Source organism: Curcuma longa, unplaced genomic scaffold (assembly GCF_044706935.1).
Source record: "Curcuma longa cultivar G26 ecotype Majalengka, Jawa Barat unplaced genomic scaffold, ITB_CL_G26_1.1 contig_23698, whole genome shotgun sequence".
Lineage (NCBI taxonomy): Eukaryota > Viridiplantae > Streptophyta > Magnoliopsida > Zingiberales > Zingiberaceae > Curcuma > Curcuma longa.
Window position 1 is genome coordinate 1 of NW_027432224.1, and position 27,495 is coordinate 27,495.

The 27,495-nt window shown below is 34.8% G+C and overlaps 1 protein-coding gene across 1 annotated transcript; it reads left to right on the top strand.

Annotated features, from left to right (window-relative positions):
• Nucleotides 1–478: 478 nt before the first annotated feature.
• LOC141818186 (uncharacterized) lies at nt 479–27,495 on the top strand. The gene is made up of 15 exons (XM_074705734.1): nt 479–767; nt 5,301–5,935; nt 6,806–7,918; nt 8,031–8,102; nt 8,552–8,623; nt 8,803–8,840; nt 8,922–9,009; nt 9,110–9,241; nt 23,561–23,752; nt 23,840–23,919; nt 24,000–24,072; nt 24,201–24,302; nt 24,932–25,037; nt 27,057–27,144; nt 27,211–27,495. The coding sequence occupies exons 1-15, from the start codon at nt 479–481 to the stop codon at nt 27,386–27,388; spliced, it is 3,258 nt and encodes a 1,085-aa protein (XP_074561835.1). The 3' UTR covers nt 27,389–27,495.

The window sequence follows — 27,495 nt, forward strand, 5'->3', positions numbered from 1 at the left end:
GTGGTTGAAACTTGGAAGACAACAACGATGTTGCTGCTGGGGCAGCAAGGATGCTACTACTACTCTTGAAATTTGAGGCGTTGGAAGAAAAAAGAAGGAAAAGGAAAAATTGCTACTGCTGTGTTGCTGGAAAAATAAACGGTAGGTGCTGCTAATGTCCGCCTGCTTTTGGAAGAACGGGAAGAGGAGAAGAACTGCTACTGGATGCTGGAAATAAGCTGGAAATTGCTAGCTTGCTGCTGTTACTGGAAGAGGGCAGCGGAGAAGAGGAGCAGTTGATGTTGCTACTTCTGTTGAGAAGAGAGGAGACGCGGAAGATGAAGGTTCACGCGATGAATCCCTCGCACCGTTCGACACGGTCGGCGCCCTCCCTCGCCACTGAGTTCATCGTGCGCCGCGCTAGCCCAGCCTCGAGGCGGGCCCGATTAGTGCTGTCGCGAGCAGCGGTGTTGTCCAGCGACTCCAGCAGCACGTCGTAATGAGCACATGCGACGGCGAAGCGACCCGTGAAGGTGGCAGTGTTAGTGTTGATCTCTTGCTCCACGAGCGCGACGACGCGCGGGCGGAGGGCGCGCACACTTCGGAGGAGCTCGTCGCGGGGGTTGGATGGAGAAACGCTCTCGTTGGGGACTCGGACGAGGGCGAACACGAAGAACGAGCGCGATTCGCGCGAAGCTTCGAATCACGGAGCTTGTCGACAGCAAGGGCGCGATTCGGAGGAGGCCGCACGAAGGAAGATCAGCGACAGTGGAAAAAAGGGAATCGCGGTTAGGATTCGGCGGATAAACCTAAATCTGCTCTGGTACCTTGTAAAATAATACAATGATCTTGTTTTATTACAAAAAATAAGCTCATATTTATATACAAATATAGAGATCTATTCTAGGAGAATTATTCTTTAAAAAAATATATTTATCTCTAAATATTCTAATAGTTGCTAAAGGAAATAGGGAAAAATCAATAAGAAAGCTGAGCTACAAAGGTAAATCACCAATGATGAAAATTAGATAAAGGAATTCAACTATGTAGGCTAGTAAAAGGGTGAAAGTGGAGATGACAATAGATGTGGAGAGGATGTGATAAAGAAAGTGATATGTGATGATGAGGAGAGAATGGAATCACAATAAAAAGTGGTAATCAAACAAGTTGTCAGGAACTAAATCAAGTGTTGAAGTGTAGACAATTCGTGGATAAGAGTAGTATTGAAGCTTGAGGATGATAGGATGTTGGAAAATGAAAGGATAATTAGTATTGAAATTGAATCACCAAGTTTTATTTCTAATACCATGTTAAAAATGAAAATTATATCAACTTAAAACTTATCCAATGCATGAGATCCTAATCCCTTTTTATAGATTGATTACACGACTTATTCTTTGTAAATAATAAAGTTTTTCTAATAAAACTCCTAATTTTCCAAATAAAAACTAAACAACCTTAAGCTTTTACGAAAACTAGCTATGCAATTATATCGTATAATTTATGGAATCATTTTTTTTTGTAATCGGGTATCCAATTCTGATGAGTTGACTAATCTCGGGATGCACAGTTCGACCCTATATTTTGCCCACCAAGTAAATTCAGGAAGCGTGGTGACTCCTGACGTGGTGATCCAACATCACCAGTAGTTCAATTGCCGTAGGTTTGTCTTGCGTGGGAATTGAACCTGGTTGTTTGGGAATGCACCCTGTCTCTTATCACCACATCAAGTCCTGGGGGACATAATTTATGGAATTATGAACCATTATTTATGGAATATTTTCAGCTTACTTTTTAGGGGTATACATAATTACAAAAGCATTGTTTCCCACATCATTATTGGATATTTTATCTAAAGTAAATTTATGAAATGAGTAGCTGCCTCTTTATTAGAATGATGAAATTGGAAGAGATTTCCCAACATCTCATGAGCAATGGAGATATCACTAGCGTACGGATCCCATGCTTGTGACTTCTCTTCTATTAATATAACAACACCAAAAGATGTCTATGTGACTACATTGAGCATTCATTCACTTCCATACAACTCTATTTGGCTCATGAATATTGGCAACTCACTTGATGAGATGCTTCAATTGCCCTTGGATCATGAGCTAAATTTTGACTACTGCAGCTCAAGACAGTTATTCTCAATTAAGTTTCTCAATAGTGATAACCATAAAGCAATAAAAACATTGAATGGCTAGGGGTGAAGGGATGATAAGTAGCTTATGGCATTATGATGATAGAAATTCGAAGAAGCAGCAATGCCAAACAAAGAAATCAGATATGCAAACAGCAAATTTGATTCTTTTGCTTGAATAAAGGAAGGAACAATAATGGGTGGTCTGCATGAGATAAATTCAAGCAGTAGATGCAAATGATTGCCTGCCCACTGCTTTAGATGAAGCTCTGGAAGAGCAATCAAAGATACAACAGAAGAGTAACTAATGATTTGGCTTTGTATTCCTCCTGATGATGATGTGATGAAGGATCATAATAGGTTTCATGCTAGTGTTGTGATTGAGGGTGTTGTGTGATGTGGAAAAAGAAGGAAGGAGGCTTTGCAATAAGTGGCCATGCCAGTGCTAAGACATACATAGATGCAGGTACTTGTGTGATAATGAGGTGCAACAAAAGAACGAGCCAGTACTAAACACGAATGGTCGATGAAGAGGGATGGGAACACTAGTATTCTCATTTTGATAACATATTTTAATTGGGAAAATATTATAGTTAATCCCTACATAATCCTCTCTACTTTTCTATATTATCTTATTGACCTTTTATATGTACAACCCCTTGTCTTGTATATTAACATAATTTTTTAAGGCTTTTCAACATATACTCGGTGAGCAAAGAAGGATGGTATCAAACAACTAATATAAGAAAACTACTAGCATGAATGCTGAACTTAACCATGAAAAAGCAACAATTTTACATTTTTAAAATTTCTAATATGTAATCCTCTGAATTTAGGTTCTGGACATAGAAATCATGCAATAAAAGCGACACAATAAGTAAGATTGCAAGATATTATATGGAAACTAGGAAAGAAGGAATGAGAAAGAGGTATAAGCAAGGAAGTAAGGTTTGAAATCTCAAGCCATATCAGAGCTTTGGTGTTTAACTAATAACAATATGATTTTGGTATTATTCTACAGTAACAATTCATGGTGCCTATGTCAAACTAGAGGTGGAGCGATGAAGGAGATAAAGAAGAATAAAGAAATCAACTACATCCTTGAGGGCAAAGTTTAATAAGAGTTTCAATCCTAGTGCAAATGATATGTTTTCGACATTGTGTTGTGTTGCCATTCAACACGCTTTGACATACATCTAAGCATGTTACGATAAATTGAGATACACTTTATTCCTCAAATAGTTATTCATTTAGTTAATTTACATTAAAATAAAATTATAACAATTAGATAGTCATATAAATTAAAGTTGTAGTCTATGTTTTAACAATTGCTAATAGATGCCGAGATGAATTTATATGGTTTTTGCTTATTCAATTCTATTACACTTAAATATTTTATTTTTATAAGAATATGCCAATTTGTTTTTTTTATTTCATTGTATGTCAAGATGAATTTTGTTATACTCTTATAATTTTCTTCAATTTAGGATGATTATTTATAAGAATTAGATAATCGATCGAATTGTAAATTTAGAAAGGCAAGGTGAAAAAAAATTACTTAATTTATATGGGCGTGTGTCATAATGTATTAAGGCATGCTGAGTGTTGGTAAAATACAATTTTCATTTGAAATGATTAACACAAGAGATTATCTATATCAATATGATATTCTAACATTTTGTGGAAATGATATGAGATTTCTAATCGTAAATGGACGTGCTTTTACATTTTCTTCAAAGATAAAGATGTGAAATATTCCCAAATAGCCATTAAGTTCAAGTTTAAGCAAGAAGAAAATGTATGAATTTGATGTGGTGCTAATTAAGGTTTCAAATCTTAAGCCAAGCTGAGGTTTTTGGTCCTCGGCTGGATTATGATGTGCCACCCATGCTGAGTGCCAATATTCAAGCTGTTTTGAACACCAAAGGAGAAGGGAAAAAAGAGAGGTGGATAAGTGGAAACTATCAGGGAAGCGTCGAAACATTAAGCAGAAGCAAGAATTAATGGATTGAGGTTTGAAGGAAGCTTGGGCACTCGGGCGTACCTAGCGTTGCTCGCGGAGAAGAAAATTAAACACTCATTACCTCGCTTTAATGTTGCAGAAACTAGGAATAGTTGTGGAAAAGTTACATCTTTGTAAGAGACACAATTTTAGATGTGCCTTTAGTTTAAGTAGCATAAATTGTTGCGAAGTCTTTGATTCCCTTTTCGTTCTATTTTATCTTGTGAAGAGTCACAGAAGCCTTTGATGTAGGGGAAGCCTTCAGCGACATTGTGGAAGCTCATGCTTCTCCTTATAGTGACATCATGTCGTCATGTTTGGAAGAGTCGCGAAGGCCTCGCTTTAGGTTGTGGAAGCTCAATGACGACATCATGAAAGTCTTAGGAGAAGTATGAGAAGCATCTAGGTGTGTCACTCATAGGTTTTGTTTGTCTCAAGCTGCTACACATGCTAGTTGAAGAGTGCAATAAAATGTTTCATTTGTGTGGATCAACATGGAGAAAATTTTTAATCCTTGGTGCCAATTTGATGTTGGCAAACATGGGAAGCATGAAAATTTGATTGAACTAAACCAATTTTCTCATGGCCATGAATGAAGGAATGATCTTAAACTAAGCATTCATGATAATGACAAGAAGAAGCTGCTATGATAACAATCATTTTTGTCAGCAAAAGAATCAATTGAATTATTTGAAATTTGTGAAATTGTTGCAGCAAAGGATATCTAGATTTCTCACACTGTTAAAATTGAAGCCACAGACCCCACTTATTCAGGACTCTCCATGTAAGTGTGAAATATTGGACTTCACATTATTAATGCTAAAAGAATATAGAACAATATTTGATCTGCATGATCAAATGGGGGAGCAGCAGAAGGAGATATGTGATCCACGAGGGATATAGAAAGGGAGTTGGCATATGTTAGAATAGGCTAGGTGCAATCACTGCCCAGATCCCTGATGGTTTCTAGAATAATATCAGGTTTTGTTCCATAATTGTTTAGCTGTTAGCAATTGTATCTTAGCCTTGGCAATTTATTGTGAATGCTTTCATCTTCTTAATTTATTTTTAGTCTTCCACATTTACTCAACTTGTTGCTAATTTATGTAGTTCTTATGTTTCACTTGTATAAAAGATCTTTAGCATATTACTGAGATTTTGTGTTCACCTTGTCAGATGATAACTTTTTTGGGCCTGTATCAACAAGTTTTATTAGATCAGTGAGTTTATCTGAGACTGAAATGTCAGACGGCAACAATCATGATATTACCTTGGATTCAACTGCATTTTCTCTGCATTTTCGTAATATTGCTCCAGCTGATGATCGTACTACAAACTCAGTGGGTAGCACAAGGACACCCACTAATGCGGCAGTATCTGATGGCACTGATAGCGTCATTGTTCCTAAGAAGCCGTTTGTTTGCAACAAGCTTTCTCCTGCAGATTTAGGTGGAAATGCTGATGACTCGAGTACCATGAGTTTGATTGAAGAAAAATCAAGAAAATATGACTATGGAAAATTATCACCAACTTTAGAAAAGCTTCTTAATGAAGTAGACAGAAGTATGCAGTCAAATTCTCCAGATGCTGTAAACATTGGTTATCATTCCAAGGGGATTATCAAAGCAAGACAATCAGTAAAACATGAGACACATGCAAGTAAAGTAGCTGTTATCAACACTAATGGTGAATATCCTTTTGACTCACATCTCTTGGAAAGCTTTGTAGAGGATTCTAGCAAATTTATTATTTATGAAGATTCTCCAAACAAAGGTCTTCTGTTGGAGACACCTATTATTAAAAATGCTGAGGTATGCAATCCACAAATTTCTTGAATGCATTGTACTAAAGTTTGTATTTTGAGTTTCTGATTTTCTAGATGAGATAAAATTATTGTTTGATGCTATGTAATCTTTTAATTTAAAATGCTAATTTGTAATTTCTTAGGCTAAAGTCTAGACATTATTTTTAGATTTTAAAGTTGTTCTTCCTTTTTATGAAACTTCACAGAATTCGAGTCTGGTGAGGAAGGCTTTCAAATTTATTTTAATTATTGTCTTATTACATTATTTAGCTTTATACTCAAAGCACATGAAAAAATGTTTCCTCTGTTTGATTTATTGTTTTTGTTCTGAAGGAAAGTTGGCAGCATCTGGTTTAGGGTTATGTTTGCTTTCTGTTTTCGATAAGTTTCATCTCTCTTTCTCTTTTGCTTGATTGTATCATAGACAAGTGACTGCATCATTAAGTTAGCAAGTCAGAGATGAAAAGGTTACACGTATCCTTGGACTAGTTTTGGTGTTAAGCATTTTAGACTATTATTAACTGTTAATAATCTTTATTTGGCTACTTAAACCCCTACTATAGTCCTTGCACTCTGGATTAAGCACTGTACTTAATTTTGGTTGAGATTTTCTCTATATTGGAGCAACAAATTTCTCCAATTGCTTATGATACTATTTCTTTGATTTTATAGTTTCTTCCCCTAAAAAACTTAGTTTGGTACTACCATTTTGGGCCACACATAGGCTGCCTTTTTTTTTGGACCATTTCACAGTAAGTCTTGATCTAGAAACAATCACATTATTTTAGTGATTCCGCAACTTTAGCATATAATAGCATCCTTTTTAGTATTGTTTGAACCTGAATTCTTTGTTAATGGATTCTCTATGACATTTTAGGGAGCAATTGCAGCCATTGGAAAGGACAACCATGATGATCCTTATGCAGCAACAGTGTCTGATCTACTTGTCACTGCTCAGAAAACTGGCCTTCTTTCACCTCTGAATATAGAGTCCCGAACCAAGACATCTTTGCAGTTGGATCAGCTAAGTGGAAACAAATATCCTTCAGTTAAAACTCCTCACTCTGAGGTTCCCACATCTGTTGTAGAAGGTGATCATGATAAAAATGTGGTATGTGAAGCTGGAATTTCTACTCCCGAAACTGCTCATAAATTAATTCAAGCTCCATTTCCAGGATCTGTCTCCTCTTTACGTGCTAAGAGACAGCAGCTTTTCTTTGATGCTTCTGTTTCTTTGAAAAGTACGCCAATTAGTAGCAGAGCAAAAGAGCAAGCCCCTTCCTCTTTGAATTGGGAACTCACACGACATGGTGAGAGGATTTCAGCTATTAAGAATCACATGTCACAATTAAAAATTACACAAACACCAGATCTTAATAATCCAAAATCACCTATGGTTCATGTGCCCCTTGATCTTCATGATAAACTGGAATATGAGGCCGATATTCCAGATTCAAATTTCATGGATAGCTCTGTTAACAACTTCGAAGAAAATATTCATTCTGTTGAAAAGAATCGAGGACAGACACAGATTGTTGAGCCAGAAAATTTAAGGCATGCACGCCCAGATATTGTTACCGAATCAGCACAAACTGAGGCAGAAACTGGCATGATGCCAAGTCCACTTATGTCTATTAATTTGGCCCAAAGTCTCTTTGACCCCAAAACACATGCTTTACAAAGTGAGCAAATTGTTGAGGTCAAAGCAAGTAGGTCTCATAATTTATGTGAGGTGAATGACCTAGATCACTGTTTTGTTCAAGAACAAGTAGTTATGATGGAAAATGATTTAATTGGAAAGAAAAGAAGACTTGAACGGAACCTTGTCACAAGTGAAACACACATCGACAAAATTAGCAGATTGGAAAAGAGTCCTGAGTCCTCAAGTGAATTAGTGACTAACAAGCCTGCAACTCATCAAGGTCATCATTCAAAACTTACAAACACGTGTCTGCTTAACCTTTGTCAGCCAACAAAGCACTGGTCTGATGTATGTAATACATGTTTCTCTCTATGTATTGTTTTCCTGCTCCTCATTCTGCAATTTGTTATGATGAAGAAGTCAGAAGTATCTAATACTAAGTCCCATATTCATTCTGCAGTTACTTTCTAGTTTTCATGAGGGCTCGAAAGTTGCATTTTCACCTAGTGTTCATAAGCTTTCTTGGCAAGAGGTATATTTTAGCCTTTTCCACAGTTGCTTCAAGTGTTCAAAAAATAGTGAGCAATATAAGATTTCTCTCATGATCTTGCTTAAGAGTATCATACAGTTGGTCTTTAGTTTGTTCAATATAATACCATATGCTTTTGTAAGTTCCAATTCCTTACAATTTTTATCAAGAAATTAATCTAGTGGATGAATTTTCAGAGAGCTATTTTCTCCCTTGTTTCTGCTTCCTTCAGCATCTAAGGTTATATTGAGTCAGTCAATTATGAAGCTCTGTGGTAGAGATGAGTAGACAACTAATGATATTTGTTAGGGAATTGTATGCAAGTATCTGGCACTTATTGTGATTCTTATAAGCTTCAGTTATTTTAGCAACTTTGTTTTTTGTTTTTATTTCCCAAATTTTCAATTGTTGGACACTGAAGATCAAATAAATTCATGGTTTTCAATTTGAAGCTCAATATGTTGGAGGATCTTCTAGATGAGGTGCAAATGGCTAGAAAATATCTGAGGATCTCTACTTCTTTGGTATGTAATGCAATTCTTCTTCCAGATTTACTGTTAGTCATCGTTATCAGGTTATATGTGTTCTCTTTATTATTTATTGATTTTGCTATTTTTGTTCCATTTTGGCAAATAATGATTTAAAGATGTAATATCCCTTTCCACAAAGAAATGAATGCTCAACCATTATTTTGTTATTGCAGAGGAATAATAATGATTTGGGTGATTTGCACAAACAAAGGTAATATTTTCTAGCTGTGTGAAGATGGTATTTTCAACATTGATACATGCAATTTATAGGTTTATTAAATTTTATTTTCAGAGTAAATGAAGCACTAGGTTTACAGGACAAGTATTTACTTGAGCAGTCAAAACTGCAGATAAAACATGCTAAGTTGGACCAACTGCATGTGGGAACTCTTACCTTCTTTTTCCATTTGGGTAAAAGATTCTGCCTTTCAATGCAGTAGAGCTATTGTAAAACTAAGTTATTGCATTTTCTTAATACAGAATAGAACTCAGGCAACTAAATCAGGACTTTGTGATTGCCGAGATCTTAAAGCAGCATTCTCACAGCTGTGTCTTCACCGTACAAGAGCAGTGCAAAGCTCAGATTCATTTATTTCTAGTTATCAAAATCAGGTGCTTTGCGCTCTCTAGTCCATGTTTAAGTCTTATACATCTTTTTTTAATACTTTTCTGGTTATTGGATGGATTATGTGGAGAACCAATCTAGGCAGATTTATTGCAGATTTGATTTGATATTGTATAATTAGGAAGATTTGATTTGATAATAATTGATTAGGAGATATTATGTGATTTTAATTCCTTAAATAGGAGAATATAATTTATATAAAAGAGGCAAGGTTATTGAAATATGATAAGATTTTTTGAGAATCTTTATGGTATTAGAGCCACCTTCCTTTTGCTGCCCAGACGTCTCTAGGATTTTAGTCTTCATCAACCATCTGAGATTTTGATCTTCAAGGTCAGCCCTGGTGCGAAGGCAAACTTGCCTCTTTGTTGTAACTCCTAACACTAAAAGGCTAGGGTTTTTGACGTTCACAAGCCCAATTTTGTCATACTATTTAGGGCAACAACTTTCGGTCAGAACGTCTCTTCCACCTCTGTCTACTTACTGAGACTGCAAGCAATCATTGACTCCGAGTAGATGCCGGCGAACTCTTTCATAGTCAACTCTGTTCCAAATCACCCCATGATGTCTCACTTCCTAACTCAATCAGAAACTATCTCTCTCAATCACCATTCACAAATTGAATGACCACAATTCTCTTCAGTGGTCACAATCTGTGATGATGTTTATCAATGGACGAGAAAAAGATGATTATCTCTCGATTATTCCAGAACCAGAAATAGGTAGTCTGGAGTATCGAGTTTGGAGGGTGGAAAACAACTTTGTTATGTCATGACTAATCAACTCTATGAATGTAGAAATCGATAAAATTTTTTATTGTTTACGATTGCCCAAGATATATAGGAGGTAGTTTGTGATACTTTCTCCAACCAAGACAACATTGCTGAATTATTTCATGTTGAAAGCACTCTTCAAGACTTCAAGCAAGGTAATCATTCAGTAACTACCTATTTCATAACTCTCACTCACTATTGATACTAGGTGGATCCCTTTGAAACCCATAACTGGAAATGTTCTGAAGACCCAACTATTTCAAGAGATTTGTGGAGACCGAAAGAGTGTTTAAGTTTCTAATGGGATTTGATCAGTCTCTAGATGCAGTAAGGGGTAGAATCCTCAGCACAAAATCACTGCCAAGTCTTCGGGAGGTTTTTTTAGAAGTTCGAAGGCCGTATGCGGGTTATGTTGGGACCGTCAAACCACGAAATTGAGCCTCTTTAGTCAATTGAAGCAAGTGCTCTAGCTTCCCGAAATCCTATTCACAACACGAATGACAATTAGTTGAAGAAGGAATGCCCATCGAAAGCATAGGCACACCAAAGACATGTGTTGGAAGCTTCATGAGAAACCGGTAGCTTAGAAGCCCTCTCGGGACTGCGAAGCAAAGGGAAATGTTGTAGTCACCCACTACACAGTGTGACAACTCAATTCCTTTCTCTAAGGAACAATTTGATATTCTCCAATAGCTCATTCAGAATACAAATATATCGCCTTCATCAGCAATGCACACATCTACCCACTTCCCTTGGATTGTGGATTCTGGCGCTTTAAAGCACATGACAGGTGATAGATCACTATTCTCCACTTTTTCACTATTTGACTAACCCCAATTGGAGCCTATAGCAAATGGGACATGTGCTAAAGTAGTTGGGATAGGAACCGTCCATCTCTCAAGCACACTAATTCTACATTTTGTGTTATTTGCTCTTGACCTTGATTGTAATCTTGTGTCTGCTAGTAGATTAAATAAAGATCTCAATTGTGAGACTAAATTCCTTTCTCACTCTTATATGTTTCAGGATTTGAGCACCGGGACGACGTTTCCTTAATGCCTATCTATCTTCATGCTATTTAGTTATTTATAAATGTCAATTGAGTTCCGGTGATAGTAGTCAATCCAATAAAGAAAGTGATATTATGATGTAACACTTTTGACTTGGTCATCTTAATTTTTCATATTTAAGTTACTTGTTTTCCTCCTTTATATAAAAATCCGAGTTTATTTTAATATGAAATTTGTCAAATTGCAAAACATACTCGAAATAGTTATTTTCCCAAACAATAGAAGCCCACACATCCTTTTTCTCTCATCCATGGTGACATCTAGGGACCATTTCGTACCCTAAGTCCACTAGCTCAAGGTGATTCCTAATATTGGTTGATGATCACATTAAATTATGTTGGACATTCCTAATGAAAGACAAATCAAAAGCCAAGCATATCTTTCAAAACTTCCATGTCATGGTCAAAAACCAATTCAAAGGTTTCAAATACTCAAGACTGACAATGACAAAGATTTTTTCAATTATGATCTTGGCTCATATCTCAAATCTCATGGAATTGTCCAACAAAGCTTCTGTGTTGACACACTGCAATAAAATAGTGTGGCTGAACGGAAAAATCACCACATTCTTGAGGTAGCTCGATCCCTACTAGTTTAAGCTAATACCCCAACCACATTTCGAGGAGAAGCAATCCTCACTGTTACATACCTCATAAATCACTTGCCCTCTCGAGTTCTCAAACATCGTACTCGATTGCAGACACTATAAAAATTGTTTCTCCAATTTCGCTTTATCTCCAACCTTGCTCTCAAACTTTTCAACTGTATTGTTTTTGTGCATATTCACTCTCAATACTAAAGCAAGTTTGATGCTCGGGCTCATAAATGTATCTTTCTTAATTATTCCTATAACCAAAAAGGATACAAATGTTATTCACCAGTCACCAAAATGTTATTCCTACTCTAATACTATAATTTAGGGGGAGAACAATACCAGTGAATTGCAGTATTGGGAGTGTACATCCCTTCTTGGGCCATCATTGTTTGAGTCTTCCGTTTAGCCTTCCCCAAAATATGGCCACCATCTCCAAATCTTGATAGTCACCTCCTCATCCTCCTACTCTACAGGTGTATGAAAGAAGGAAACAACGAGTGTCGGTACTATCTCAACACTGCCAAGAGAATTCCCCAAGCCCAATTAAATCTGAATCACAACAGGAGACAACAGATTCTAATCCATAGTTGGATTTTTACATTAAATCTACCAGTTGCACACAGGAAATATCTAAGATCATGCATTCAACACTCTTCAGTTGCATATCCTACGCGAAGCTATCGCCATCATTTCATACATTTGTGATCTCTTTAGATAGATTCAATATTTCTAACTCTGTGGATAAAGCTCTTAAAATTCCTGAATGGAAGAAGACAACTCTCGAGGAATATAATGCACTAGAAAAGAATGGCACGTGGGTGATAACAAAGCTACCACCATTAGGAAAGAAAATTGTGGAAGACAGATACAAAGTACGCCTAATGGCGAAAGGATATACTCAATCATATGGAATTGATTATCAGAAGACCTTTGCGCCGGTGACTAAACTCAACACGGTTCGTGTTCTACTATCCATTGCTGCCAACTTGGAATGGCCACTGTATTAGCTCGATGTTAAAAAATGTCTTCCTTAATGGAGACTTGAATGAAGAAGTATATATGGACACCCCAACTGACTTTGAGACAAATGATACATAAAGGAAAGTATGCAAACTCAGAAAGGCATTGTATAGTTTGAAACAATCACCGAGAGCATGGTTTGATAGATTCACAAAAGTTTTAAAGAATGATGGATACTCTCAGTTACAAGCTGATCACACTTTGTTCATGAAATACTTCCTAGATGGGAAAATCATAGTTTTGATTGTGTATGTTGATGACATTGTCCTTTCAGAAAATCATGGTGACGAAATTAGAAGACTCAAGTCGCTCATGCCTAAAGAATTTGATATCAAAGACTTGGGACACTTAAAGTATTTCTTGGGAATGGAAGTGACACAAAGCAACAATGACATATCTATTTCCCAACGCAAATACATACTTGATCTGCTGTGTGAAACTGGAATGAGTGGGTGCAAGTTGGTTGAAACTCCCATGGATCCCAATACTAGGCTTATGCCTAGAACTGATGAATTAGCGGCTGACAAGGGACAATACCAACGGTTAGTGGGTATGCTAATCTACCTAACTCATACACTCCCAAACATAAGTTTTTAGGGAGTCGGGTGAGTTAGTTTCTAAGTAATCCATCTATGGATCACATGGAAGCAGTGAATCGTATGTTAAGATACTTGAAGAAAGATCCAAGGAAAGATCGTATGTTCATGAAATCTGGTAGCAGATCTTTAGAAGTATATACTGATGCTGATTGGGTAAAGTCTCCAAATAATAGAAGGTCTACATCAAGGATTGAAATTCGAGCCGTATTAGGCAATACGGGCGAAAAATTTCATTTCGCCGAGGCACCGACATCTGCATAGCGTCGGCACAGGAATTCCAGCCGGGAGACGATTCCGGAGGCGTCGCTCGGGCTCGGCGACGCCTTTGGAGGTGTCGCGCGGCCTCGGTGACATCGCCGGAGGTGCCGCTCGAGCTCGGCGATGCCGCTCGAGGCCGGCGACGCCATCGGAGGCGCCGCTCGGGCCCGACGATGCTCCGCGCGCGGGCCGTGCGTACTGGTCGCGCGCTGTGGCCGCAATTTTTCTTTTTTTTTTTGTTTTTAAAACTTAGGGATTAATTAGATTTTAATAATCAATTCCTAACTATAGTTCAGAGCTATAATTTAGGATAATTTAAATAGGCTTTATTAAAACCTATAAAATTATCAAAAAATTTTATTTTTTATTTTTAAATATTTAGATTAATTTTTTTATTTTAATTAATATATTTTATATTTTAAAAATATCGAAATTATATTGATATAGTACCGAAATAGTATCGTTCCGCTCCGGGATCGAATTCTCGGCACGGCTCGATATTTTAAACCTTGGACTACATTAGGATATTACTTTATTATTTGGGGAAACCTAGTAACATGGCAAAATAAGAAGCAAACTGTGGTCGCTAGAAGTAGTGCAGAAGTTAAGTTTAGAGCACTAGCTTTAGGTATTTGTGAGGGGATATGGCTAAAGTGGTTGCTAAACGATTTCAAAGTTGAGACATTAGATCCTACTCAAATCTTATGCGACAACCAGTCAGCTATTGCAATTGTCAGGAATCCTGTCCACCATGATCGTACCAAACATGTGGAGATTGATCGACAATTTATCAACGAGAAAATTGAAGATAAGTCAATCACCCTCAATTACATTCCATCGAAGCATCAAGCAACCGACATCCTTACCAATACCCTGTTTTGACCTAATCCAATTGAGATGAACACAATCCTTGGGTTGGAAAGCATCCACCGCGGCACCGCCTAAAGTGAGGGGGAGTGTGGAGAACCAATCTAGGCAGATTTATTATAGATTTGATTTGATATTGTATAATTAGGAATATTTGATTTGATAATTGTTGTAATTGATTAGGAGATATTATATGATTTTAATTTTGGAAATAGGAGTATGTAATTTGTATATAAAAGAGATAAGGTTATTGAAATATGATAAAATATTTTGAGAATCTTCAGATTATATTGGATATAATTTATAGCACTATCACATTTGCCTATCAATATATGAGAAATTCTTTTTCACTACACTTCTTTTTCATACTTATTTCCTTGTGTCTTTTAGTTACATTATTTAGGTTTAAGAAGCACTGATCAATTGGAGATCCATAGAATATGAAATATTAGCAAATTCAAGTATTTGAAAAATCTCATAGTAACTTTAAAATCAAGTATCTTACTTTTGGAATCATATTATAAAGAGCTACTTGCAAAAAGAAGCATACAACTTAAGAGTCAAAGCATTACCATTTGATATTCTCTTTTATCCCTGTCAGTTTTTTTTAATGTTTATGATTTCAATATTTTTTCCCCACTTAGTGGGATAAGGCTTGGTTGTTGTTGTTGTTGTTGTTGATGATTTCAATATTTTTTAGATAAGTAAAAATTTTATAGCTCGAATCAAAGTACAAAAATCGATCTTTAGGAGGTTCTCATGTCTGATGAAGCATCATATCAGAGAAAACACCCCAACAATCGGTATACATGAATTTGTACACACTTAAAGATTCTATCAATGTCTAATTGTCCCTTACCAAAGAAACTTCTATTTCAATCCTTCCATACAAAATGAATCATAGATGATAAGGCAAGATGACGAGCCTTGGAAGCATCAGAGTCCCACGGTAATATCTTTTGAAGACTCTCAACATCCGTCGGTAGGTGGACATCTCTGGTCGCAGATGAAGCTAATATCTGATCCTCCTCCATAATACCGCAATAGGGGCACCCAAAAGAATATGTGCTTCTGTGTCTCTAGTACCTGACCACTGAAAGTGTACTGTCGATCTTCTGAGTAATCTTTTTTGTCTTTGGTGGGGAGTCACCTCTGTGGCAACCTTCAGAAGGTGATTGCATGATTTGGCTGTAAGTCTTCCACACAATCTGGGCCCATGGCTTCTTAGGACTAGGATGCCTAAAAAATCATATACTCGTGCTACCCCTTCATCCTGATTAAATTAGTCTGTCAATCTCTGCCCTGTAGCTTCCAGGGATCCAACAACCAATAATATAAGATCCTGTATATGTAGTCGAATTTTGATCAGAGGAGAATCCAAGTAGGCTGCCTTCCCATGTCCATACATCAACAAGCCTCAAGTAAGTATGATGGACCCATTTGATCCAAAGGGCGTCCTTCATCTGTATAGAACCTTAGCTAGTAGGGCTAGGTTCCAAGTCTGCAAGTCCCGAAATCCTAAGACACCATCTTTAGGCCTACACATATCTGCCCATGACACCAGGGGATGTTTACAGGTTCATATGAAGGATGTAGATGGTGTAGATACGGTCAATGACGCCCTATGGTAGTGGCAAGATGGATAACCAATAACATTCTACTCCCTGAAACACAGAAGTGATGAGTTGTGCTTTGCTAGCGTAGGATAACTCAAGTAAGGGGATATAGTCAGAAATTTGGAGTCGTTGGATAGCTAGTGGTACCCCCAAATATTTGAAAGGCATCATGCTCTCTTGAAAACTGGTGATGGGAAGCAGCCTCTCACGTATTGTGTCATCAACTACCACTAGATATATATTCGACTTCAGTCTATTCACTTGAAGTCCCGTTGTCACCCCAAACTCCTGTAAATAGGAAGATAATATGTCAACCGAGTCACTATCTCCCCTGCAAAAAAGAAGTAAATCATCTGCATAGGCCAGGTAAGTTAATGAGGTGAGCATACTGAGAGTGAAACTTGAAGTTCTGTCGTAACATACTCTCTTGTATTTGCCTCCCAAAGATTTCAACACAGATACCAAATAAATATGACGATAATGAGTCCCCCTGGTGTAGTCCTTTGGCCCCCTTGAAGAATCCAAACACCCCCCATTGATGGCCATCAAAAAAGAAGTGGTGGTCACACATTTCATAATCCATGCAATAAACTGTTTAGGAAAATTAAGTCCAAGAAGAGCCTCATGTAAGAAATCCCAGTGTATTGAATCAAACGCCTTCTGGAGGTCAATCTTCATAATGTATCTGAGAGAGATGTGTTATTAGGCTCTATGGATCCTTCTGCATTATTAGGCTCTACTCCCTACTATATCATCATCTATATTTAAATAAATTTTATCGTATTGTTAACCAAGTCTTTTTTAGTCTTTCTCTTCCTTGTTTAATTTATGTATTTGACATAGTTTTACATCGCCTAACTAAAATATTTATTGGTTGTCTAAGTATATATCCGTATCATCTTAAATGTGTCTCAAAATTTTTCCTTAATAGGTGTGACTCTGACTTTCGTTCTAATATTCTCATTTCTTATCTGTTGATTCTTGTATGTTCGCACATCTATTTTAACATCCTCATTTTTGTGACTCATCTTTTGCTTGAGTGCTTAAATCATAATCCAACATTCAACTCCATATAACAAAACATGATTAATTGTCGTTTTATATAACTTTTCTTTTACAATCACAAAGAACACTTGATACTCTCCTTTATTTCAACTATTCTATTTGTATTATATGTAAGATATTTCTCTCAATCCCTCTATTCTTTTACAAAAATGATCCTAAATACTTAAAACTCTTAATTACAGATAGCTCATCATCTCTTATCTTAATAATTGTCTTATTATATCTTATATCATTAAATTTAAATTTTATGTATTTTGTTTTTACTTTACTAAGTCTACCTTTTAACTTTTAGGGGGCGTTTGGTTGGGGGTTATCGTTGATAACCGTGGTTATCTGTTTAAGTTTGATTCATGTTATGATCGATTCCCAAGTAATGCAGCATCACCGCTACATCAGCAAATGGGTTATAATCCGGAAATGTGATTACCTTGTCAGTCTAAGGTTTTCTATAATTTCAAAGGTTAAAGAATTTTTTTTCCATGATTACCTTTTGATTTTAAAACTGAGTTAATTGAATGTACTGTGAAACCTAATTGAAACTAATTTAATTAATTCAATAAATTTTAATTTAAATATTTATAAATTTAAAAAAGATAATTTATTTTAAATTTTAGAAAATAAAATTAACGAATTATATTTATTAATTTAATGAATTTTTTATTAAAATAATTATTTTATTAATATATATAAATTTATTTTAAATTTTAAAAAATAAAATTAATGAATTATATTTATTAAATTAAAATAATTATTTTAATAAATTATTTTATTAAAATAAAATTAATAAATTATATTTATTAATTTAATAATTTGTTTATTAAAATAATTATTTTATTAAGAAATATATATAAATTTATTTTAAATTTTAAAAAATAAAATTAATGAATTATATTTATTAATTTAATGAATTATTTTATTAAAATAATTATTTTAATGAATAATTTTATTAAAAAATATATAAATTTATTTTAAATTTAAAAAAATTATAAATAAATTATATTTATTTATTTTATATATTATTAATTTATTATCATCATTAATATTATTAATTTTAATATTATTCATTTAATTTAATTTATTTTAAAAATTAATTAAATAAAGGGTAATATAGTAAATGTTAAATTAGTTATGTTTTATACCCTCCAAATAAATAAGTTGAAACAAACAACATTAGATTATATTTTATACCCTATAACTTTGGTTATGTGATTATCTGATAATCACATAACCAAAGTTATGTATGATAACTTGAACCAAATGCACCCTTAGTGTTTTCTCTCAAGTTTAATATTTACTCCTTTACGTGTCTCATCTACTAAAATAATATCATCTACAAACAACATTCACCATGGTAGCGTGTCTTGGATGTGTCCAGTGAGTTTTTCCATAATTAATGTAAAAAGATAGAGATTTAAAATTGATCTTTGATGTTAACCCTATCATTATAAGAAATGTTTTAGTTATTCTATCTAAAATATTCACTCTTGTCATTATATTCTCATATATATCCTTAATTATTTCAATATATGATATGCTAACATTTCTATTTTCTAGAATTCTCCATATAATTTCTCTTGTAACTCTGTCATAAGTTTTTTATAGGTTTATGAATATCATGTATAAATCTTGCTTCTATTTTTAAAATTTTTTAATTGGTTGTTTAAGAATATGTTTAACTTTTATTGTTGTCCTATCTAAATTGATTTTCGATTACTGTGGTTTCCTTAGTTGTTTTTCTATTACTCTTTCCCAAAGATTCATGATATAACTTATTAGCTTAATACCCTTATAATTCACACAATTTTGTACATCTCTTTTGTTTTTATATAAGTGGACTCGAGTACTTACTCTCCTCCACTTAACACCTTGCTTCTCTAAACACTACCATACTTTTATTGAAATATCATCTGGTCTAATTACTTTTTCATTTTGCATCCCATTTAAAGTCTGTTCTACTTTTGAAGTTTGAATTCTACGATAAAAGTTTAAATTTCTATATTTCTCTAACCTACTTAAATTACTTAAGTTAATCACCTAAACCTTTATTAAATAGTTAATGAAAATACCTCTTTCATCTTTTGCTTTAGCTATTTTATATATGTTATTTTCCCCTTCTTTTGTATTCAATTGCTAATTTAAACATTCAAAAGTTTTATTTTTGACTTTCACTTCGTTTTTTGTCCCCTTTCTTGACTACTGTATACTTTTTAAAGTCTTCGTTCTTACAAGTGCATACTTCTACATTGATCGTTTCTCCTTTACTTTTAATTGCATTTTCTCATTCCATCACTAAGATTCTTTACTTGGTGGTGCATATTCTTTTGATTCATCGAGTATACTTTTAATTATCATTTTCAACTTTAATATCATCTTATCCTAAGTTGTATTTGAGTCGCTATATATTTCTTCTAATACTTGTACTCTTAGTCCTACTCTCTTTTTAAATATATTTTACTTCCCATTTTTTAACTTCTACAACTTGATTTCTACTAACCTTTGTTAGCTATGCCGGTCCCAAGCCCGGATAAAAAGGATGAGGGTTGCGCGTTATGTTGCTAGTTAACATTGACTTTCAGGCAAATGTTCAATAAATGAATTCATCAAACTTTTGTGTTAATGCTAGATCTTTTCTCGGAAGGAACACGCGTTGTATGTAATGTCTCGGCAAGGATCGCTATATCTCTATGAGAACTTGGGTATAGTATTAAATATGTAAGAGTTCTCATACTATAGGTTGAATAAGAACACATATTATAAGAAAAAATTAATTGTCTAAAATTTGGAACATAGAATCTAGGAATTTTCATTGGTAAGACAATGGAGGTAGTAGATACGATGATTGGGAGAAAATTAATATTTTGTGTGTACAAGAGACAAAATGAGTCAGAGAGAAGACACATGATAGAGAATTTGAGTTTTAAGTTATGGTACATAGGAAAGAGTAAAATAAAAAATAAAGTAGGTATTGTTGTAGATAGTTCGCTAAAAGATAAAGTAGTAGTAGGTAGGAAGGAGATATGATTATAACTCTCAAGATAGTGATGGCGAAAGAAACTATTAATATAATTAGCGTATATGTACCTTAAGTAGGATTAAATGAAGCCATCAAATATAGATTTTAGGACGATCTAGATGAGGTATTACAAAATATTCAGCTAACCGAAATGATTTTAATAAGAGGACATCTTAATGTGCATGTAGGAGTGAAAAATAAAAAAATATGATATGGTGCATGAGGGTTATGAGTTTGAAATAAGAAATGAAGAAGGGAAACTATTTGGATTTTGTGACAATATACTTATACTAGTTAATACGTTTTAAAGAAAACAGAACACTTAGTTTCGTTCAAAAGTGAGAATAATAAGTACAAATTAATTATCTTATGATTAGGAAGAATAATAAAAAGATTTATAAAGATTATAAAGACATCATTGGAGAAAACTTAACTTCTTAACATAGGTTAATAGTGTTGGATATGCGCATCAAGTATGTTGAGTTTCTACATGTGTAATTTAAAATTTTATGTTTCACAAAACATAATAGCGGAAGCGTAATAAATAATTTTATCACTAACAATGCAAAAATTCATCCAAGGAAACACACATATGCAAACATAATCATAAATAAGACATAAACAACTTTACCTTTTAAATGACATAGAGCGGAAACAGCTTCAACTAGCAATATTGAGCAAGGTTGCCTCTACTCGTATCCACGTCGAGATCTTCTCGAGACGACTTCTCTAAGTTATGTGTCGTGTCTCCACTTCGATACTAGTCGAAGGAGGGAAACAAGCCATCATAGAGAGGACCTACAGTTCGATTCCATATTCGACGACTCAAAGTTATCCGACAATACTAATTGGATTGAACGGAAGGGATCACACCACTGTTCGAAGGTCATATGGTTCGCTGCCAAGAAGGGGCAGCGAACCTATATGGCATGGTTGTTCTAGCGACAATAATTTCTTCGAAACAAAAATCAAATCAAAAGGAAAAAATGATACCTTTTGGTGGAGAAGTAACCGTTGCTTCTTCTCTCATTCCTTGCTTCCACCACAGGTTGTAGCTTTCTTTGGCTCTGGGATGGTCGGCCCTTGGGAGGATAATGATTTTAGGGAAGATCCTTGGCTAAAGGTGAGCTTGGAAGCCTTCTTTGGCCTGTGCCAACAAGCACCCACAAGCGGTGGCAACAAGGAGGAAGAGGTGGCTTGGGCGGCGACTACCAAAGAGGAGGAGAGGGGGCCACGATTTTTAAAACAAAAAAAATAGATTTTTAATCTCGTGTTAATAACTCTTCATAAGAGTTATATTTATAGATGTTTAACGGATTTTTTTTTTAAGAAAAAATAACAGAATCTGTTAAACCAAATTTTAATATTTTTAGCCTTAAGTTTGGTTTACAATCAAACTAAGTTGGTTCAAAACTAAACCACCTTTAATTAAAACCAAATCAATTTGATTTATAATTAAATCAAAGAGGCTCATTTTGTTTTCAAAAGACGTGATCCATTAGCGCTTCCTTTTGGCAAAATATCTTTCATATTTGCCCTTCGTATAGCCCAATTAGACTCAATCTCTCTCGATCTGAGAATCCAATTCTCAAACTCATTTTATGTCTCTTGAAAAAACTCGTAGTGCGCGCGACCTTATAGGTTCTCGATTTATGCTGACTGTTCATAATTAACCATTAATTACTAATTAATCATGAGTGACACCTAGTAGTACATCATGACCTCTAATTAATCGAAAAATCACAGTTGATTTCAGAACCACTTCTGAACCCTTCAGTAGTTATAGTTGATTGTGTTGTTCCTTTTACTATCTTATTCCTATTTAGTTTAGGACATGATCTATGTGGCAGTGCCCACTAGGCTGATTACGTTACACTTAACCCAAGATGTACTTTTTTGTCTTGTGGATTTAAGTTACTCAAAATAATTGTCCAAGAGGACTATTCTCTTGACGTGTTATTTCTTTGGTCAAAGACTTACGAATAACAATCCTGAAAAGTAACTATAGGGTATACGTCTCCTAATCAAAGGAGTGGTAAATCCTCTGTTGGCTACTCAAACATCTTCGGGCACTTCGGCTTATATTTAATCATCGTGAGTCTATATCTCCCTAGAGACGCTTGCTTAAGATGTCAAATTATAAATCTCTATGATCAAGATGACTTGAATACTTCAAGTCGGAGGATTGCACTCAAGCTGCAATGAGATCTTCATAGACATTCATAGAACCACATGAATTTCATAGCAGATCACTTCTAATGAACTAGTTATCCTTAATTAACATTTATATATTAACTCTCAACATCTTAATATTTTCAGCCAGTGAGGATCGGCTGTTTGGCAAAATCAAGGAGTCTAACATATGCTAGTCTCATAGAATTAATGATGTCCAATCTCATCGACTTAGGAATATTTCAATACGTATATAATTACACATGTAGAGATATCCACTAATTATGATCCAATTACAATTTCTCTCATGCTATGCATTATATTGTGGACATCAATAATTAAGTTTAAGATCTAATCAAATACATAAAGCATGTATACTTAAATAGTGATTTTATTTATCCAATAAATAATACAATATTTAAGGCGATCCTCTCAAATATAATATACTCCCACTTAGCTTAATGTCAATCGCCATAGTATCCAATACTATAGGACTCTACATGATTCTCAAGCTTACATTGAGGTAGAGACTTTGTCAAGGGATCTGCTAGATTCCTTTTATGTGAAAATTTTCTCAATTTGTATTATTTTCTTATCAATGATTTCCTTGATCAAGTGATAACGGCAGAGCACATGTTTGGATTATTGATGAGACCTTGGTTCCTTAGTCTGAGCAATATCGTCATTGTTGTCGCAGTAAACTGATATTGCTTCAACAATCCTCGAACCACATCAAGTTCAGTGATGAATTTCTTGATTCAAACTGTTTCCTTTGCTACTTCCGAAGCAGCAATGTATTTTGCCTCAGTGGTAGAATCAACATCGATTTTTTGCTTGGAACTCTTGCAACTTATTGCGCTTCCATTTAAGGTGAATATGTATTCAGACTGCGATTTGGAATAATCCTTGTCCGTCTGAAAATACCCATGTATAATCATAACACCCCCTCCATATACCGAGAACAAATCTTTAATTTTTCTTAAGTACATAAGAATTACCTTGACAGCCACTCAATGATCCATGCCGGGATCCGACTTGTATGTGTTCGTGACACTCAGAGTGTATGATATATCGGGACTTATACATATTATAACATACATGATTGATACATCGGGCATATGATTGATACATCGGGCCTCGCACAAATTCAACTATACATATCATAGCATACACTTAGAGCGTATATGTCACAAATTCAACTGTATTTCAGTTTTCTTTTTGCTATGGTATTTAATTACTTTTGGATGATGCTTTACAGGAGGACCATAAAAATGTGGCATCAATGAGGCTACACCAAAAAATGCTAGAAGACAAGGTGGATCACTTGTTGAAATCACTTACAGTTTGTTGTAGGGTGAAAGGAAATATGAATATCGCTGAGATTATTAAAGTCGCCAATGAACATTTAGAAAGGAAACGCTGTGTTAATATCATACACCAAAGATTACGGGTAACTTGATGGTTCTTCTGATTCTAATAATTTCATACTCTATCCAACTATTTGCCAAAAGTTGATTTCTTTTTTTTTGCATTTTAGGTTTGGGAATTGAGCAATATAGTGAAAAAGGATAATGAATGTGATATCATACTCAACTATTGCAATTTACTCTTCCAAAGGTATGGAGATTCTTTTTCTTTTATCGTGTAAATTGCCAATTTAAATTTCATCTGTCATGATTATGCTTGGAATTTTACAGTTTTACACCAAATCCTAGACAAGTTTCAAGCACAGTTGTTACTAATTCATTGAATGAAGTAAACATTGCAAAGGTAATGCTATAAAGTCTGAATATTTAGTTGCCAAGGTTGAATATTTTTTTTATTTGTTTCTATTCATATCATAGTGTACTATTGCAGCATCAGTAGGTTGATGTTTAATCTCGTGACATTCTGTGCAGACTTTCCAAAACATGAATGCTTATGTAGCTTTTGACTTTGCTTTTGATAACAAAGATGGTGGAAGAATAACCAGTTTGAACTGCTGCCAGCAAAAGGAAATGGTAAATTTACTTATTTAATTTACTAATTGATTATGATCTCAGTCCAATATATTCTGCATGTTTTTGAATCTATTACTATCTATCTTTAAGTTGAACCTTCTTATAATAAGCTAATCAGAACATCATGTGATGGAGTCATCTACATCACTAGTTTTCACCTCTTGCATTAGTATAAATGATCACATCTGTTTTATCAAATACTGCATTGTTGTTTCTTAATCTCATCATTACTAGCTAGTGATGAAGTCATAGATCATCACTAGCTTTGACTTAACATTATCTCGAATCACCTCAAAAAAAGAAAAGAAAATTAACTGTTCTGATGTTAGTTGGAAACAATCTTTTTATCCGTCATCACACTTATCTTGACCTTAATTGGATTCTCATATACAGTTGAATTTGTGATGTATTTTAGGAAATTCTGCCATTGCAGTGTAGATCTAGCTGTTAAGGTCCATCTTTGTCTAGCCAAAGTAGGCATGGGAGAATAGGAACAAAAGACAAACACAGCCATGCACACATGCCTGCGTCCACCTTCACCACCAAAAAGTTTTCTCTACTATATATTGTCATATCTGTGCACTGCTTTTTAATATACACTTTGGAAGTTTTACTAGCTTTTTGTGCAGGAAACTAGTTTGCTTCTTGGAACTGTACTAGATGTTCTTGATGAGGTAAAAGCGGCAAGCTTGGAGATTTTAAATCTGACATCCTCAACTTTTAATAAGTCACCACGTAAGATATCCTCCTCATCCTATCCCCTAACTGTTCATTAATTACTTGCAAGCTTTCTAACATTATGCATATTATCTTTCATGCAAATATTTTGACAAATTATTTTTGTAAATTAGGACTAGTTTTCTTTGTTATTTAGTTGACTCTTAAGATGCCTGCTTAAATAGTTTCCTTTCTAATCCAAATTTAACTCTACTCTCTTTCATTCATAGATAAGGTAATTATGGATCTAGGTAGTTGTTGTGGGTTTGCACCCCACCTTTGTTTATTGTGTTTATATTATATTCAATTAGAGGCTTTGCTTCCTGTTAATTCATGCTATCAAAATTTTTGATATAGCCTAGTCTTTAGCCTTAGGCATGTCTTGATTCTCCTTGGTTTAGGGCTTTCCTCTTTGATCTGCTTAATTGAGGTCATTGAGTTTGATATCATGTTGCAGCCTCCCCACCAACATTTCGCCTTTCTTCTCCCACAGCAAGATCTTGGGCAAGGAGAGTATCAAACCAAACCATCTGTACTTACCTATGTTGCTATGTAGCATGACCTCCCTGTTTTTTCTATGTTGAACAGGTCCTTTCCTCCCCTTGTTCTTGCTTCAAGCCTCAGTATTGTGCCATGTCCAAATTTAACAAATTCCAATCATCAAAAATTTCCATACAAATCAAAATCAGCAATAAGGTTATATGCGTTAAAGTAGAAAATAGGGAAGAAAAACAAAAAATAGGGAAGAAAATTAGGATTTATGATGGATAGAGAAAAGCGTATGCAAAAATAGCAAGATGGAGAATGAGAAAAAAAAGAGAGAGACAGAGAAGCAAAAGAAAGATGGTTATGTTTTCTCTTCCCTTGTTCCTTCTCTGTCTCAAGTATTGTTAGGATTCAAATTTCATTAATCATCTTATGTTTCTTTTTTTTTCACTCATTTATTTGCATGATCTAAGGTGGAATTAATTATAGTTTGTCATTTCCAACATCATCTCATTCGAGTTAACATTGGGGATTAATATCTTTTCTCAATATTTCTCCCCTTTTCCCTATTCTCACTTATTTTTGTAACTTTTTCAAGTTGGTGCTGACTTAAAAAGAAAGATTAGTAATCTTTATGTGTTCCTGTATCCAATTGCTCTTGAGGAGATGCTAGAACTTTAATCATTCTCTCTTTGACATACTCTTCTCTCAGAGTAATATTGACCTTTAGTATCTCGTTTGATGTTAATTTATTGTTTCTGAAGTACATATTGGAACCCTAATCTATTATTTCACTATGCAATCTCTTGCATTTTATCATCCATCTATAGACTTCAAAGTCCTATGATGTCTTCAGTTTGAGGGGGAAATGCAAGGGGAAATTTTTTTGCATCAAATTTTTTATAGATCCTTATCAATGTTCATCTCTTGAAGATCTCAACAACCACAATTTAGCTGTTAATTCTTTGAAGATCAATACAGAGCCTCATTTCTTCTCAATGCAGAGCCTCATGTCTTGGTTTCTATTGTTGTCCTCTTAAGTATATTGTATCATTTTTCTTTGTGAGCTTTTCAAGTTTATGTAACAAGGTAGACAAATATTCTCATACTAGGCTGGGAGGCATACAAACAATTATGGTTTTTACAGCAAGATGAATGGACAAGATGAGGTTGTTCTGTTGCATCTAATCTACGACTTCCTTTTTATTGTGAAGAAGACTAACCTTAGGAGAACCTGCTTTATGGCCAAGTTAGAGACGAAAATATTAGATCTTACCTATGGAAGGAGATTACCACCCAGTTAACATAAAGTCTAGGTCTGACTGACTAATCACTTGAAAAGTGGCATATTACCATTTTTAGAAAGATTACATTGTAGTCTTGCATAAGAAAAAGACTAAATTTGAGGTTAATAGCTGCTAAAATTTGCCATTATTGGTGCATAATCAGACAAGAATCCAACTGTAACAGTCAAGTTAGTTTAACAATTGAGATAACAAATATATTGAATTTTAGTAATTCAACTAACTTCTAGACTTACATCTATTTCAGGTGGTCAACTTGAGCTTCAATTATGCTTTATCAATTTCAAGTGTGGTTGGAAGCTGATACTAAGCGTTGACTTATCTGATTTAAAACGGTAGGTTCAATACTTGGCATTCGCCTCAATATACTCTCAGGCTTAATTTTACTTGTTTGGAAACAGTGCGGTCTATCCTTCCCAGCCATCTGAACTCAGGTACAAGATATGTGAAACACAAACAATACCTTCACCTCTCAAGGATACAATAATGGACACGCTGAAGAATATGCAAGGTGGACATCCATCTATCCTAAGACTTTGCCGCTCAATTTCACAATTGGTTCAGGATTCAACTAGTTGAGGGGAGATTTCATTTTCTTTGTCCGATATCATGCTGCACTCAAATCTCTGTCAGGATCAGTTTGGAAATTAATGATGCGGAAATAACTGTTGTAAATTTGGCTCACG

Bases quoted from the DNA above. Each gene is read 5' to 3' on its own strand.
- LOC141818186 (XM_074705734.1), top strand. From the start codon at position 479: ATGAGCACATGCGACGGCGAAGCGACCCGTGAAGGTGGCAGTGTTAGT. The intron at 9,010-9,109 runs GTGGGAACTCTT...TTCTTAATACAG, and splicing joins CTAAGTTGGACCAACTGCAT to AATAGAACTCAGGCAACTAA. The intron at 24,073-24,200 runs GTAATGCTATAA...CATTCTGTGCAG, and splicing joins ATGAAGTAAACATTGCAAAG to ACTTTCCAAAACATGAATGC.